The sequence below is a fragment of the Stegostoma tigrinum genome, chromosome 23 (assembly GCF_030684315.1).
Source record: "Stegostoma tigrinum isolate sSteTig4 chromosome 23, sSteTig4.hap1, whole genome shotgun sequence".
Taxonomy (NCBI): Eukaryota; Metazoa; Chordata; class Chondrichthyes; order Orectolobiformes; family Stegostomatidae; genus Stegostoma; species Stegostoma tigrinum.
Genome location: NC_081376.1, coordinates 25,251,415 through 25,269,123, shown reverse-complemented (window position 1 = coordinate 25,269,123; position 17,709 = coordinate 25,251,415). Strand labels below are relative to the sequence as shown.

The window sequence follows — 17,709 nt, the reverse complement described above, 5'->3', positions numbered from 1 at the left end:
ATCTTGGAATCTCCAGCATCTGCAGTTCCCATTATCTCTCTCTCTCTTCTAAGTGTACTGGAACAGCTTAGCTAGGAGAGCAAGTTCTGGAGCGCAAGTCTTTAGTACAATTGCCGAATGTTGTCACGGCCCATAGCCTTTGCAGTATCCCATATTTCCAACCGTTTCTTGATATCACGTGGAGTGAATCAAATTGGCTGAAGACTGGTACCTGTAATGCTGGGGGCCACTGAGGAGGACAGAGGAGGTGGTTACTTCATGAATCGCTGGAGTCAGGCTCCTTTTCATAAATCTACTTCTTAACCCAAACAATACCTCAGATAGTGGCATTGGTGGTTGTCGTGGTAGGAATAAGGCAGTCAGATCTGCTTTAATCTGGTCTCCTTTCTCTGTGTCCTTCTTCACTTTACCCATGAGACCTTCTCTCTTCAGCACAGTCTCTGCATTTCTTGTATAATCCACCTTCAGGACATCATCCCAGTTACGAAATTTAGACTTAAACACCTAGTTACAAATAATAGGTCATATTTGTTAGAAAACAGAGTCATTGACATAATTCAATCAAGAGCAAGTGAACATCGATACATCAGCAATCAGATACAGGAAGCAGCCTGCACAACACTTATGCTCCAACGTCTTAATTCACTCTGACCTACGATCTTAAATAACTAAGTCATCACCTCATCATCCTTCCAAAATCCACATACGATTAAACTCAAAGCTTGCTGTCATTTAACTAACAGACTCATTTTTTTATTGTATTTAAGCAATATGATATCAGTGGTCCATTTATTTTCTGCACATTGCTAATTGTAGCTCAAAGCCAGCAGGTTTCCTACTTGACACTCTGTCCCCTCCAGGTTCCGGATAACAATGGCATGCTTGGGGCGGTGCAACATGCCACACAACTCCTGCCCCAGTTTCAGGGCTGCAGCTCTGACCAATCGAGGAGACTTGCGTCCAATCCAAATGAAAACATCTGACCAGCAATCAAGAATATAGACAGCTCGTGTATCCAAAAGACTCTGGACCTGAAATGAAAAGGGTAACTTTTCTCAAATGACTTACAAAGTGACACTAATAAAATCAGGATATTAGTATTAGCTAGACATTCAAATAGATTTAATTGCGCATTGACCAAGCCTAGGTATTATACAAGTTCCATCATTATTACGAAATGCTATACAGAATTCAAGACCCATGTGAAGAATTACTGTACCAGTCTCAGTTCTGGCAGAAGATCAATTTTTGGCTTCACTTTGTGCTCTACGGAGAGTTTGTAATTAATCTGAGGAAGCTCCAAGTATCCAAGACCCAAGCCGACCTGAAGAAACAAAAACCAATTATTTCTCAACTGTTCTTACTTACTGTCTCCAACTTCAACTCTATTGTCAAGAAAAGAGTCTAGTGTAGGTGTTGGGAGACAAAACTCATCTAGGGGAGGCAATGGCCTAGTGATATTATCACCAGACTGCTAATCCAAAGACCCAGATAACGTTCTGGGGCCCAGGTTTGAATTCCACCAAAGCAGATGGTGGAATTTGAATTAAACAGTCTGAATAATGACCTTGAATCCATGGTCAATTATTGAAAAACATATCTGTTTCACTAATATCCTTAAGGAAGGAAATTGCCATCCTTATTTGGTCTGGTGTACATGTGAGTCCAGACCCACAGCAATGTGGCTGGCTCTTAACTGCCCTCTGGGCAATTAGGGATGGGTAATAAATGCTAGCCCTGCCAGTGACCAGTCATCTCATGAATGATTTTTTTAAGAAATGCTACTGCTTCATCAAGCCATCAAGAAATATGCCCCAGTGAGATAACCCCATCATACTCCACTTCAATATGTAAAACACTTCACTCTTCGCTGGTATAAACAGGAGATTAATCTGAACATCTTACATTCATGCTCGTTTCACCTCAGGCTACTGTGAACCACAGTTCCAATCAGCCTGCTCCCAGAAACTAAGAAAAAAAATGCATTGCATGCATTATGCTATCAGAGCACAGTGGAAAACGTACTGAAGTTTCATCTGCAATCTATACAAAATAAAGATTTTACTTTTTCTTTTAAAAACCTTGTAAAGCTTAGGCCGCACTGGTTTAAAATTGTCCATCACATGACATTTGATTTCCTCGGGTTGTCCTCCCAGAGCCTCCCAGAATTCCGGTGTCTCCTGATTTTGCATCAGTTGTATTATCTCTGCATTTCCTTTTCTCTCATTTTTATTTATCTTTTCAGCAAACAGTCTGAAAGACAGAAAAGTCTGATTATAAAACACTTCTGATAAAATGATTCCACATGCTCAACAACTATTCCCAGACATCACCTAACCAAGATTTCAATTCAAAGGCAGTATGTCCATTATGAAAAATAAAGCTGAGAAGAGCCGATTGTACAACAACTGTGAATACCTTAGTATTTCATTTCATTAGCATTCTGTCTCTGAAGTACTTTGTATTGGGTGGAAAATAAGAAATTGGGAATGACCATTTGGGATATTCAATTTATCCAGTCCACAGCTGAAATATATCAGATGCCCATAATGCCTTGACACTATTACTACTTCAAATATTTATCTCTGAATTTGTTAACCCTTTAAAATCACTTACACAAATTTTGAGTTAACTTTCTCTGGTTTTACTGGCCCACTTCACCTTGAACATTCTGGTTTCACTTCCTCAATAACTAGAACACCAGGTACCCAAGAAAGATTCCCAAAGAATTGTTTTTCTACACTGTAAAGTTTAAGTTTTGACAATCAATGAAATTGATTGCGTTTACACCTGAAATCAGTCCTGGTGCTTCTGTCCTCATCCATGCCTTCACATCCTTTGATAGTGAAAAAAACTGCATACAATACCCTGGTGCTGGAATAGTACCTAGCTTTGGTGCTTGCGCTCAGTGTGGCCTGGGAGCCTCTCCAGATGTAAATCTCAAGCCCATGATCGAGGAGAAACACAAAGCTAGAAAAAAAAAGAAAAAAGTATTCACATCCTGAAAAACAGTCAGAGATAAAGAAAAGTCAAAGTATGCCATTGAATATTACTCTGAATGTCACTTTTGATGGACTGAAGCTTAATAGCTAATTAAATACTACTGTCAGAACTGCCTTCAAGTTTTAGAACCCTAGATACAAGTTAAAACGTAACACAGATCATCAAGTTATACAGTTCACAGCACGGGAGGTAAATCCCTCTGAACACTCTTGCAAATATTGGGGGATGAGGTTATGGAAAAGAATAATCTAAAATTAACCTACGTAATCTTGGAGGTTTCATGTTTAATTACTGATCTGTGCTGGTTTAGCCACTGATAGCCAGCGTCGCAGCAGGAAAACTACAACTGTGTTTGAAGCCTTGCCAGTTTGGAGGGAATAGATATTTGTTGTATTTGCAAATGAAGAACAAGACACTAAAGAAAGCGGATTTCTATGCTTATGCCTTTCACCACAAAATAAGAAAACTGGAGGGAGAAAAAAAGACAACAAGGGGTGGGGGGTGGGGGGGAGAGGGGGTGAAAATCATACTTCTATAATGTATTAGGTTCTTCATTCATCTTGTCAAAGGTAAGAAGGAAAGACAAACTGATAAAAACACAAAAGCGACTCCCAATCCAACTCTCCTAAAATGTAAAAACCAAAAGAACAGTGGATGCAGTAAATCAGGAACAAAAACAAAGTTGCTGGGAAAGCTCAGCAGGTCTGGCACCATCTGTGGAGGAGAAAACAGAGTTAACGTTTTGGATCTGTTGACCCTTCCTCAGGGTCAGAGAAAGGGTCACCGGACCCAAAACGTTAACTCTGTTTTCTCCTCCACAGATGGTGCCAGACCTGCTGAGCTTTCCCAGCAACTTTGTCTTTGTTTCCTAAACGTACAACTCCTGTGAGAACGCAGTTAAAGGTAGTTCTCCTATAATGCAATAGTTGCATTCTTGCGTGACCTTGCACTATAGAAAATTGCCATATAAGATTGCTTATAGGGAAGACGCTATAGAAAATTGGTATATCTGTACAGCAGAAAGTTCGTGTTATCCACTGTTCATCAATTGCATTACAGCTAATTCGCGTTAATGAAATATGCAATATAGCAGAACCACCTGGTAACAGATGCAGCTTGCACCTACTCTAGAAGTTGCTAACTCTTCCTGGATGGAGTGCAGGCCCCCCATCACTCCATTCCACTTCAAACATTGTTTCCATCTGATCTCCAAAGTGGCTCAGTTATTCATTCATTGTACGTGAGCCCAGACAACAATTATAATTATATACACCTTCTGACTGCATAGCTTAGCATCCTGCTCAGCACACTGCTGCCATTAGCATGATAGCAAAGTTGTACGAGTAAAATTATATGCACTCTGCCAATCACAACAATGCAGGCAGAAGTACTGTCATTCCTAACTGAAGACATGCCTTACTCTCTTCAGACAAGTCACAGATGGGTGCAAGTCAGTCTCTGCTAGTGACAATAATTTCAGGTGATGAAAGAAGAACACAACACAAATTACTCGTGGAGCTTCCCTGTATTGTATGAATGTTAAAGCAAGTTGGCGCAAACTGATTAAATTACAACTTGACTGATTAATTAAAGATGATCAAGAGAAACACAAAAATCTGAACATCATTAAATTGGATCCTACATACCGAGGATCCAATGACAAGCCTTTAAGTGGAACAGACTCAAGCTTTATGTTCTTCTTACCATAGCACCGAAATAACCTGTGTTGGGGGGAATAAAAGTTTACAAAAATAGTAGAAGCATCCAAGAATTGCATTTACCTATTTTCAAAATACAACCTAAGAAAAATCAGTGCTTAAGATGAGTCAAAAATAATAAAACGATAAATCTAAAAACTAGGGACTTGTCTTTAGCGATAGTTAACAGCATTGACCAGCAAGTCCATGCCTAAGCTTTTGGGAAAGACATAGACCTTCAAATAAAAGTATTACTGAAGATGTTAATAGACACAATGTGAATTTAAGTGCTAGTTTATAATAGGATCAAACGTGTTATATGTTTTGATTTAAACATTTATCTTTTATGTTAAAAAATATTCAGTTGCTGAGAACAGCAGCGCACGTCTGCCTTAAAAAGTACTTTCAGTAATTTAACTAGGAATTCATCCATAACAGGAAACAGTTTACATGGATAAACATCATTAGAAAATGATTACTTAGGCACTTTCAAAATGAGATTTGAATACATCAGGGCAACTTAGTTGAATTTGATCTGACCCTTTAAGCCCACTTCACTTTAAGGCTATACTTCATTTTGACTCCCACCTCATGTGCAATACCACGGACAGCTATTAAAACCTTCTTTGTGCAAAACACAACAGTCTGCATTGCATCCTATCCACTAACGTTATGAAAACATCCATTTATGCAATTAGGTTATAGGTTTGGCACATTCAGAATGAATTCATGGAGATAAATTGTCAGCTGGGAGACATCATATTCAAAAAAGGCCTAAAGTCACATTTACACTGTTGTGAATTCAGAACCTAAAACAAGAATTATATTGCACAAAATCAAAGCTCAACAGCCCAGAAATTCCGATGGCCAGATAGAATACAGGGTAGACTGGAGTTGCACATCAGTTAGAAATCCCAATACAATTGACTCCACATGTGGCATGGTGACTCAGTGGATAACACTGCTGCCTCACAGTGCCTGGAGCTCAGCTTCAATTCCAATTGAATGTCTGTATGCGGTTTACACACATTCTCCCCATATGTACATGGGTTTCCTCCCGCAGTCCAAAGAGGTGCACGTTAGGTGGATTATAAATTGTCCAGGGATGTGCAGGCTAGGCAGATTAACCATGGGAAATTCAGGGTTAAGGTGGTGGGTCTGGGTGGGATACTCTTCAGCAGGTCAGTGTGGATTCAATGGGCTGAATGCCCTGCTTTCACAATCTAGGGATTCATGATTCTATTTGCATTGCCCAGGAAACTGAGCTTCCCTCAGGTAATTACCCCATGGGAGCTTCTGGAAAAGTCCTTCAGGAGACAGATTTCAGAGGGCCCTGACTCACTTCTTCTCAAGAGTTCGGCAGAAAAGGGAAAAAAAATTTTAAAAACCCACGATAACTCCTGGGTAACAAAGAAAACTGAACACACAACTATATATCCCCCCCTCCTCCGACAACCAACACTTAACACCATCCTTCCAGCCAGGACAACCTCCATCCAGCTCAACCCAGACAATTCCAACAATGACATATTCAGGGGGTGGGCAGGTTTCAAGGCTGATTCCTGAATTGGTCTCTGCCAGTTAGTAAAAAGGGCTGTCAAGGGCAGAACTAGTCAAAACATAAGTATTTTTAATGTCTGATCAGGGTCAGAATTAGAGTTTTCTACTGTCTTTATCCTTCAGCCTGTTGGCAATTATAAACTAAATCCAGCCTAGTAATAAAGATTAACAATTTTCATTCTCATTGTCAGACTTTCTTCATTCTATCCTCTGCATTGGAAAACCAGTTTTTCCCAAATCCTTTACCTGGTGATGTACTGCGTCTCTTCGACTGTGTAGAAGCCACTAGCTGTTCCTCCTTCAATGTAGGCAATATTATCAAATACCTATAGACATCAAAAATAAGTATCAAAGCCTGCAAAAAAAACTTTAATTTAGTAGATATCAATTTGACTAAACTGATATCCATACTGAAGTCTGTCTGCAGTATAGCGTATCTATCAAGTCCCATTTGAAGGGAGCAAGCTGTCATTTGGTGAATCAAATTGTCAACAAGAGTTTCAAATTAAAATTCAGTTTAACAGTAACAAAATTTTTCACATTGTTTTGTGAACTTTTCAAATGGACTGTTTCAGGAACCAAACCGTTGGGAAAACATTGACAGAGCTGCAAAGAAGTGTAATTGCTGGAAATTTGAATAAAAACAGAAAGTGTTGGAAAAATTCAGCAGGTCTGGAGGCATCTGTGGTGACAGAAGAAGGAGAGAATTAACTTTTTAAACTGTTGAGTTTTGATCAGGATTGCATCATTTGTACCATTTTGGAACTGATTACAGCGCCAGTTATTAGTGTCAATTATAAGACCACAAAATGTAGCAGCAGAATTAGGCCATTCAGCCCATCCAGTGTGCTCTGCCATTCAATCTTAGCCGATATGTTTCTCAATTCCACTCTCCTGCTTCTTGTCATAACCCTTTATCCCCTTATAATCAAGAACTTATCTGTCTCTGTCTTAAATACACTCCCTCAACAACTTCACTACCACAGCCTTCTATGGCAATGAGTTCCACAGATTAACCACCCTCTGCCTGAAGAAATTCCTCCTCATCTCAGTTCTGAAGAGTCATTCCTTCACTCGAAGGTTGGATCCTGGTATCTCCTACTATTAAACATTGCAAGCATAAGTTTGATATTAAATCATTTTGCAAAGAGGAAGTATTTGAAAACTGATGTAGTAGCTCTCCAAGATGTAATTGTGGGATCACGCTGAGGTATACAGACAAAAAGGTTTGACCTCAATCTTAACTAACTTAGTTGATATTAGTGAAATGTGCAATAATCAGTTAGTCCAAAAGAACAAAAAAGTCAAAAATTCCACTTACCATGACCCTCTGAGTTTCTGAAAAGGAAATGGTTAAATCCATTCAACTGTGCATCGATACCTTACCAGAATTAAAAGGTCTAGGCCTGTGAAAGTAACTGCTTGGGTATGTGACGTGCCATTACTACCAATGAAATTCAGACCCCATCATTAATCTGAACATTCAAAGAGAAGGAAAATATTGGAAGAAGATGAAAATAAGAAGTATCTAATGGTGAATAATGCATGCTAATCAAAGTGATACATTTCATATTACACCTGAATCAATACAAATATCCAAATGCAATCACTTGCTATACTTATTCAAATACTGACCAAACTAAATTCTTCACTCTCATCGCCCATTTCCTCACGGATTGTCCTGCACTGTGCGCCAAGAAAATTCCGGAGATTGACAGCATGGATAGCAGCACAAGCCTTTTTATCCATAGTAGCTTCCTGACCAATCCAGTAGAAAATCTGCCAGTTCATTGCACCATTCTCATCAAGGGTTGTCTGCAAAATGAGGTTGCATTACAAGTTAAACAAAAAAACAAAACTGCACAAAGTTTTGGAAGAGAAAGAAGTTGAACATTATTTCCAATATTTGGCAACCAAATAAAAAAGTCAACATCAACACAAAAACTAAACAATCTCATGGCAGCTCATCATCACCCGCCGAGAAGCAATTATAAACAAGTCAGTTTTTCAAATTATCAATAAAGGAATGAAGGTGGCACATGTTAAATTATATCAATTAAATTTCCGAGCACTGTTGGCTCAGATTGCTCACATTGGATTTGATTCCAGCCTTGGGGTTGCATGGAGTTTGCACATTTGCTCTGTGCGTGCGCGGGTTCCCAATCTGAAGATGTGTAGGTTGGGTGGACTGGCCACACCAAATTGCCCAAAGTATCCAGGGATGAGCAGGCTGAGTGGATTAGCCATGGGAAATGAAGGGTTACAGGGATTAGGGCAGCTCTGGGTGGGATTCTCTTCGGCGAATTGGCGTGCTTCTACACTGCAGGGATTTTCTGATTCACAAAAGATTAGGTCAGATAAGCAAAAGCTTGGTCAAAGAGCTAGGTTTTAGAAAGTCATTTAAAAAGGAAGATAGTGAGCCCGAGAGATGCCAGAGTTTGATGTTTTTTCTTCCAAAAAACTGGTTACCGATGGTACAGTAATTAAAATCAAGGAGTTACCTCAGAGGTTAGAGGAAATTACACAGGTAAAAAGACAGAGAAGGGCAAAGGATTTGTAAACAAGAGAGAGAAAATTAGAAAATCAAGCTCTTGCTTGAATGGGAGCCAGTGTGGGAAATAGCAAAATAGGACTAGCTGTGAGGTAAGACAGAGTTTTGAATGACCTCAACTTTAGAAAGTAGGGTGTGGAAGAATAGCCGGGAATGGAATGGAATGAAATAGTGCAATAAAATAGTTAAGACTTCTGGTAACAAAGGGATGAAATGAGGGTTGCATCGACAGATAAACTGGAGAGGCAACGCTGATGATGGTAGAGATTGAAAATCATTATTAAATGATTGTTGCTTTTTATCCTGATTTATGCAAAGTTGCAAACAGACTGGCTTATTTCTACACACCCAGTACTAGAAGGCAGAGAAGCAGCCTGATAATTTAGCAAGAATGGAAATATTAAGGCAGGGGATGGTGAGGTACAGGCGAGCATTGTCAGCATATATGCCCATATCATTGAGGGGGGGGTGCGGAAGAGGAGGAGTAGAATGTACATGAGGTACAGGAGGAAACCAAGAACATAGGGCAACAACACAGGTAATGGTGCAAGAAAGAAAAGAGAAGCCATTGAAAGTGATTGTCTGGCTACAATGAGATGGATAAGAATGAATTCAGTCAAGAGTAGTCCCATCCACTGGATAACAGTGGAGTTACTAGAAAAGAATGAGCTCAATTCCACCAAAACCTGGAGACAGACTGAGAAGGATAGAGACAGTAAGTTTATCTTGATCACAGTCACGTGGAATTCATGAAAGTGCTTATCTTGGATCTGTTCAAAAGGATTTGAAGAAAAACAGGTATATTTTGCACTTTTCTCAGTGCAGTTTAAATTCTGTCCAAAGCAAGTACTGGACTAACTCCTGATTTTACTCCATAACCTGCTTGTCATTTACTACTGTGTAAATAAACTGCCATTATTTAGTGTGCATTTTTCACTTTTCCAATGGGTAGTTAAATTTTTGTTGCACTGTTCCACTGTACAAGATTAATAACTAGTTCTGTGGAATACTATCCTATTCAAATCATTGTTCAGGAAGCTATCAATTTATCCATTCAATCCCTGCTAAAAAAGATGCCCAAATTGTATCTTGTCACAAAGTGCATGCTTATGAATGCCAGCAGCTGAGAAAAAGAAGCTGCAGGAGAAAGTTTATAAACTTATCCAAAATAAATAACTGCAACATAATACACTTTGAATTCAGCAAAATTTATGTCTGAATAGTTACAGTGCTTGCAGTGCATGTTGCTTTATGCAGATATTAATTAAGTTAATCGTGATGCAAGAATTCTGCTGAAGCGAATTCCTCTTGTACTTTTTAGACTTGTAGTTACCTTCAACACAATGTAACAATCCGCTTCATAGAACTTTCCATGGAAAGCCTCATCAATTTGACTTGGAATAAAATTCTCAATATGCCAAACCATGACCCCTGGGATCTGACCAATATCTTCAGTGAAGAACTCAGAGTAATCAAGTGGAGGTTTCTCAAGACCTTGATCCCAGCGCTTGGTCTTTAAGTCTGTGCTCTTCACTTCCCCCACCTCCTACAAACAAGTGGAACAAACTATTATTCTAGTGCAAGTCCATGAGCATTAAAAAAAACTGGAGATTAGGTAATTGGACGGCATAAAAGTTGTTTAACATAAACCCCTATTTACATTAGGCAGTTCAATGAGTAAATAATGTGTTAAATGCTGTTCAGCCATATTCAAACACTGGCCAATCCATACTACAATACTGTGCAATAATGTCAGAAAAGGATTTTGTCAGTTTACAGGCAAGGTCATCAAACCTAGGTGACATTTCCAATAGCAGGCCTCTTTCAGGCACAGGATGTCCAGGATACCAGATCCCAACCAGGCTATAAGTAAGCCTCCCAGTGTTTATCTATCAAGCGGCCCCATAAAATTCTAGAGTTATAGGATAATGCCTTAGACAGTCTTTTTGTGGTCACTAAATGGCCTCAAATTCATCAATAGTCCTTGACTGAATCCAGGGCTGGCATAAAAAAAAATGATGTGGTGCCCAGGTTCTCCAGCCCAGTCTCTCCCACACAATGATACAGCCAAAAGCGCCTCTCATCCCACCTCAGGGGTTGTTTTAAACTTCACTATATAGCTTGTTCTATAGTCTTGATTATCACAGCGGTTGTACTCTTGACTTCATGAATCAGAAGGCTGTGGGTTCAAGCACTAGAAACTTTAGCCCATAATCATTGCCAACACTGACAAGTGTTGCATTGCTGGAAATTGAATCATTCCACAATTTAGACAGGTTGTGGTGGAACTCTTCCATGAACCTGAGCAATTCACAAGTTCATTTTCAATTTACTAAGTCTGTTTGCGCCTAATTACCTCAAGTGCACAAACAGACAAGCAAGTAGGAATTAGTAACTGTTTTCAATACAAAAAGATGGGGCAGGGGTACAAAAAAGGCAAAATGATTTTGAAGCCCAGATCCACTGTAACTAATCTTGTAACCGAAATAGCTGCACCTCAGTATCTTTGTACATAAGATGGCGGTGTAAGTGGCAACTTATAAACTTTTCACTGTACAAATTGAATTGAATGAGATGAATTCAATTCAATTCAATTCAATTTAATTTAATTTAATGCTTGAATGTATGAAATGAGAAGATGATTTTTTGGAGTCAGCTATTTTCAGTGTTGTTTTAAATTCAAAAATGCCCACCTTCAAAAACCAAAACCTTGTAGAATAAGTGTTACCCATGATGAAAATGAACAAGTCTACCAATAATCACATTGCATAAATCAAATGAATTGTTTACATACTTATAAATCAGCTTTATGCTGTTGGAATAAAAGAGTTACAAATTAAAAACACATCTCAGTCAAGAGTTTTCTGCATTGCTTTAGCAGATCAAAGATCAGAATAACTTCTTCACCAACCTCCATTTTTTTGTTTTTCTCTTGTGCCACATCACTCATTCCTTTCAGCACTTGTTTGGCCTGGTCATCTTGGCTCGAGTCCTTCCTTCTTCGCAGACGCATTCTGCGGGCAATTGGATCTCGAGTAGTTACTCCTATTAACAGGAAAGACGAAAAATATCTTTAAATTTGATAAATTTCTTTTTGTTCATACTTCATATTCAATGATAAATCTCATTCTCCTGCTGTGTGGACGTCACACAGGGACTGATGACAAACCAAACAACCTGATGACAGATACATCTGCCTTAGCTGATGTGAAAAATAACCACTTGAATGATGTATTGAAAAACTTTTAATACCCACACTACACCAGAGGGGCTCAGAATGAGCACCTAGGAACAGTGATACAATAGCACTGAGTCTGAGTCACAATACTGAAGCAAGACTAATTAAAGTTCCACTTTGTATCTAACCAGCATCAAAGATGGCCTGGGAATGCTTGATGCTGATAGAAGGGCGTTGACATAGTGTTTCCCACCAGATATGATCACAGCCAGATTTAAGATGTCAACATTCTAACCTTGCTATGATCATCAACTACACCTGACCCAAGGATATTTTATTTTTTAAAAGCCAGCTATGCCCACTTTCTAGAACCTACTAATTGAGCTTCTGTGCCTCAACCTCAAGTTACATACTGTTATTAAGATCTTACTGCTATAAAATGTCTTTCATCCCTCTCTAAGCAATTCCACAGGAAGTGGATTTATGTCTGCAAAATATCTTTTAGAGCTAGAAGATTCGGCACACTAGACTAATTGAAAATATCTTGCAAGAAATGAATAAATTGTTAGGTTACAATTATCTGTACCTCCGCCAGCTGCTGCAACTGTAGCTGGTGATGCTCCAGCCAAGCGAAGCTGGTTTTGCAAGGAGAAGTCGATGTTATAAAACTCTGATGTTTGATCCACTGGTTTAGGGGGCATAACCAAATTAGGGTTCTCTCGAATATCCAGAACCTAAGAATCAAGAAAAAACAAATATCTGAAAATGAAGTGCCAACTAAGACAGAAATTTAAAAATCTTAAACATTACAAAAAAGGTTCACAGTAAAAACAGAAATAGCACAAATATCAACTCATAGAACTTAGAAAAGTACAGCACAGTACAGGCCCTTCAGCCCACGATGTTGTGCTGTGGAATAATCCTAATCCAAAAATAAAATAACCTAACCTAACCTACATTCCCCTCAATTCACTGCTGTCCATGTGCATGTCCAGCAGTCGCTTAAATGTCACTAATGACTCCGCTTCCATGACTTCCACTGGCAAAGTATTCCATGCACTCACAACTCTCTGGGTGAAGAACCTCCCTCTGATGTCTCCTCTATACCTTCCTCCTAACACCTTAAAACTATGACCCCTCGTGGCAGTCAATTCTGCCCTGAGGAAAAGTCTCTGGCTGTCGACAGTATCCATGCTTCTCATTACCTTGTACACCTCGATCAGGCCACCTCTCTTCCTCCTTCTCTCCAGAGAGAAAAGTCCGAGCTCAGTCAACCTCTCCTCATAAGACAAGCCCTCCAGTCCAGGCAGCATCCTGGTAAGCCTCCTTTGCACCCTCTCCAAAGCCTCCAATTCTTTCCTATAATAAGGCGACCAGAACTGGGCACAATATTCCAAGTGTGGTCTCACCAGGGTTTTGTAGAGCTGTAGCATAACCTCACGGCTCTTAAACTCGATCCCCTTGTTAAGAAAGCATATGGTGTTTTGGCTTTCATTAACAACCTTATCCACTTGGGTGGCAACTTTGAGGGAGCTATGCACTTGAACACCAAGATCCCAATGTTCCTCCACACTGCCGAGAATCCTGCCTTTAATCCTATATTCAGCATTTAAGTTCGACCTTCCAAAATGCATCATTTTGCATTTATTCAGGTTGAACTCCATCTGCCATTTCTCAGCCCAGCTCTGCATTCTGTCAATGTCTCGCCGAAGCCTGCAATAGCCCTCGATACTATCAATGGCACCTCTAACCTTTGTGTCATCAGCAAACATACTAAACCACCCCTCAACCTCCTCATCCAAGTCATTTATAAAAACTACAAAGAGCAGAGGCCCAAGAACAGAGCCCTGTGGGACACCACTCAGCACTGACCTCCAGGCAGAATACTCACCATCTACAACCACTCTCTGCCTCCAGTCAGCCAACCAATTCTGAATCCAGACAGCCAAATCACCCTGTATCCCATACCTCCTGTCTTTATGAATGAGCCTGCGTGGGGAACCTTATCAAATGCCTTGCTGAAGTCCACGTACACCACATCCACTGCTCGACCCTCGTCAACCTGTCTCATGACATCCTCAAAGAACTCAATAAGATTTGTAAGGCATGACCTGCCCTTCACAAAACCATGCTGGCTCCCATTAATCACGCTATGCTTTTGCAAATAGTCATAAATCCTATCCCTCAGAATCCTTTCCAAAACCTTGCTGACCACAGACATAAGACTGACTGGTCTGTAATTTCCAGGGATTTCCCTATTCCCTTTCTTGAAAAGAGGAACAACATTTGCCTCTCTCCAATCTTCCGGTATGGCTCCCATGGAGAGTGAGGAAGCAAAGATCTTCACCAGCGGCTTAGCAACCTCCTTTCTCGCTTCCCGGAACAACCTACGATAAATCTTGTCTGGCCCTGGGGACTTATCAATCTTGTTTGCCAATATTTCCAGCACATCAACTTGCTCAATCTCGATCTGTTCAAGCCTGTTTCCCTGCTCCTCAAAGTTCTCATTCACAACAAGGTCCCTTTCCTTAGTGAAAACCGAAGCAAAAAACTCATTTAAGGATTCCCCTATCTGCTCAAACTCCACGCACAAGTTCCCTACACTATCCCTGATCAGCCCTACCTTCTCCCTGATCATTCTCTTATTCCTCACGTATGAGTAAAATGCCTTCAGGTTCTCCCTAATCCTTCCTGCCAAACCTTTTTTGTGCACCCTCCTGGCCCTCCTCAGTCCACTTTTGAGCTCCTTCCGAGCAAGCCTGTAATCCTCTAAAGCTGTGCTCGGCCCTTGCTTCCTCCACCTTACATAAGCTGCCTTTTTCTTTTTGACAAGAAGCACCTCTTTTCCCTTTGTCCAAGGCTCCTTAATCTTACCCCTTTTTACCTGTCTCAGAGGAACAAATTTATACATCACTCACAACAATTGCTCCTTAAACAGTCTCCACATGTCTGTTGTACCCTTTCTGTGGAACAATTGCTCCCAATCTGTACTTCGCAACTCCTGCCTGTTAGTGCCATAGTTTCCTTTTCCCCAGTTAAATATCTTCCCCCGGTAACTGCTCCTTTCCCTTTCCATGGCTATGGTAAATGTGAGGCTGTTGTGGTCACTGTCGCCAAAGTTTTCTCCCACCACGAGATCGGACACCTGTCCTGGCTCATTGCCAAGCACCAAATCCAAAATGGCCTCCCCCCTTGTCAGCCTGTCCATATACTGAGTAAGGAAACCCTCCTGAACACACCTGATAAAAACGGCTCCATCCAAACCATCTGCACTAAGGAGGTTCCAATCAATATTGGGAGAGTTGAAGTCACCCATAACAACAACCCTGCTACGTTTGCACTTTTCAACAATCTGCCAGCCTATGAGTTCTTTGATCTCCCTACTGCTATTTGGGGGTCTGTAGAAAACCCCCAATGAGGTGACTGCTCCCTTGCTGTTCCTAACTTCCAACCATACTGACTCAGTCGATAAACCTTCCTCGGCAACTTCAGCCCATACCACCTCAGTAGACGAGTCCTCATCAAAAGTTTTTTCAGCCACCATTATACTGTCCTTGACCAACAAAGCCACACCTCCCCCTCTTTTACCACCTTCCCTGACCTTAACAAAAGATCTAAACCCTGGAGCCTGCAACATCCATTCCTGACCCTGCTCTATCCATGTCTCCGAAATGGCCACAACGTCGAAGTCCCAGGTACCTATCCAAGCTGCAAGCTCACCTACCTTATTCCGGATACTCCTGGCATTAAAGTAGACACACTTCAATCCAGCTTGCTGTCTGCCAGCACACTCTTGTGACAGTGAGGTCCTGTACATGTCCTCCCTACGCTCATCCTCCTGTGTACTTGGACTACACCTCAGTTTCCCATTTTTTGTGTTTCTGATCTTTGCTTTTATAATAGAGAAATATTACAATTTCACAACACTTAATGATTATGCCCTTCATCACAAACTCTCCAAGAATGTAATTAGGACAGAGATAGATAGGTCACGTGTACCCAAATATAGTGAAAAGCTTGGTTTACAAGCAATGCAGGCAGATCACAGCAAGCAAAGGATGTCCAGCTCAAAAAGACTTCAAGGCATACAGATTACATTGCATGTTACATTATTTGAGGGTGGAGTCCATTCAACAGTCTGATAACGGCCAGAAAAGAGTTATTCCTGAACCTGTTCATGTGTGTGTTCAGGCTTCTGTGCCTTCTGTCTGATGAAAGAGATTGTAGGAGGTCATTACCAGGGTGCGATGTGTCTTTGATGATGTTGGCTGCCTTTCCGCAGCAGTAAGTCATGTAAATAAGAGTCCACGGATGGAAGGCTGGCTTCTGTGATGGTCTGGGCTGTGCACACAACCTTCTGTAGCTTCTTACGGTCCTGGACAGAAGGGTTGCCATACCAGACTGCTACGCACCCAGACAGTATGCTTTCAATGGATGATCTGTAGAAGATGGCGAGGGACCTTATCGACATACCAAATTTCCTGAGCCACCTGAGGAAGAAGAGGTGTTGATGTGCCTTCTTGACCGTCACATCGACAAGTTAAGTCCAAGGCAATTTGTTGGTTATCGTCACTCCAAGGAACCTGATGCACTTCAGCCTTTCAACCTGAAGTCAATGATCTGTTCTTTAGTTTTGCCAACCTTGAGAGACAGATTGTTTTCATTGCACTATGTCATTAACCTGTCCACCTCCTTCTGAACTTTGGCTCATCATTGGTATATATCCATCCCACTACGGTGGTGGCGTCAGTGAACTTGTAGATGGCGTTCATTCAGAATTTAGCAACAGTCTTGTGTGTACAGGAAGTAGAGTAGGGGTCTGAAGGTGCATCCTTTGGGGGCTTCAGTGCTGAGTGATATTGCTGAGGACGTACAGTACAGTTACGCATCTTCACAGATTGCAACCTATGGGTCATAAAGCTGAGGATCAAACTGCACAGGACAGAGCAGAAACCAAGGTCACACAGTTTTCAGATCAGTCTGGTGTTCAGACATAGCGAACCCGACAAGCCACTGCTATCCAGACCTAGAATACCTTCTAGTAAAATGCCGTCCCGACTACCTGCCATGTGAGTTCACCTCTGCCATCCTGCCAGCAGTCTACGCACCACCACATGCAGCTGCAAAGAATGCCCTAGACGAGATTTATAATGCCATAAACACCCTAGAGACAAGTTTCCCCGAGTCCCTATTCATTGTGGTCAGTGACTTCAACCAAGCCAACCTCAAGCAGGTGATGCCAAAATACCACCAACACATCTCCTGCTCCAGAGGACTGAACATTCTGGACCAATGCTACACAACCAAAAGATGCCTACCACTCAATTCCCCCACCCACACTTCAGAAAATCTGATCACAGCGCTGTCGTCCCAGCTTACAATCAGGAGCTGAAACAGGATAATCCCATTGCCTTCTTTACTAACCTGTCTACTTGCAACTCCACTTTCAAGGAACTATGAACTATGCATTCCAAGCTCTCTTTGTTCAGCAACACCTTGAAGAGGAACTTGCAGGTGATTGAAGTTCTCATGTAGCTGCTGCTCTGGCCCTTCTAGATGTAAGTGGTCATGGGTTTGGTAGATGCTGTCTAAAGATCTTCGATGAATTCTTGCAGTGTAAAGCTTATGTTTCTGCATTTTTTGCTCTTCTTTACTTATTACTGTTCTCTACCTCACTTCCCCCCCTTATGACTGTCCAAAAAGATGATACTAACCAAGCT

At 40.9% G+C, this 17,709-nt stretch overlaps 1 protein-coding gene across 1 annotated transcript in view; it reads right to left on the bottom strand.

Moving 5' to 3' along the window:
- The window catches only part of flii (FLII actin remodeling protein), a 69,621-nt gene that overhangs the window by 23,008 nt on the left and 28,904 nt on the right, over positions 1-17,709 (bottom strand). The window contains exons 11-21 of the mRNA XM_048552110.2: positions 12,576-12,723; positions 11,723-11,856; positions 10,145-10,357; positions 7,896-8,075; positions 6,507-6,586; positions 4,650-4,724; positions 2,887-2,970; positions 2,082-2,253; positions 1,220-1,324; positions 840-1,031; positions 316-504 (exon numbers count right to left, since the gene is read on the bottom strand). Coding sequence (XP_048408067.1) covers positions 316-504; positions 840-1,031; positions 1,220-1,324; positions 2,082-2,253; positions 2,887-2,970; positions 4,650-4,724; positions 6,507-6,586; positions 7,896-8,075; positions 10,145-10,357; positions 11,723-11,856; positions 12,576-12,723 — 1,572 coding nt within the window. The remainder of the gene's footprint in view (positions 1-315; positions 505-839; positions 1,032-1,219; positions 1,325-2,081; positions 2,254-2,886; positions 2,971-4,649; positions 4,725-6,506; positions 6,587-7,895; positions 8,076-10,144; positions 10,358-11,722; positions 11,857-12,575; positions 12,724-17,709) is intronic.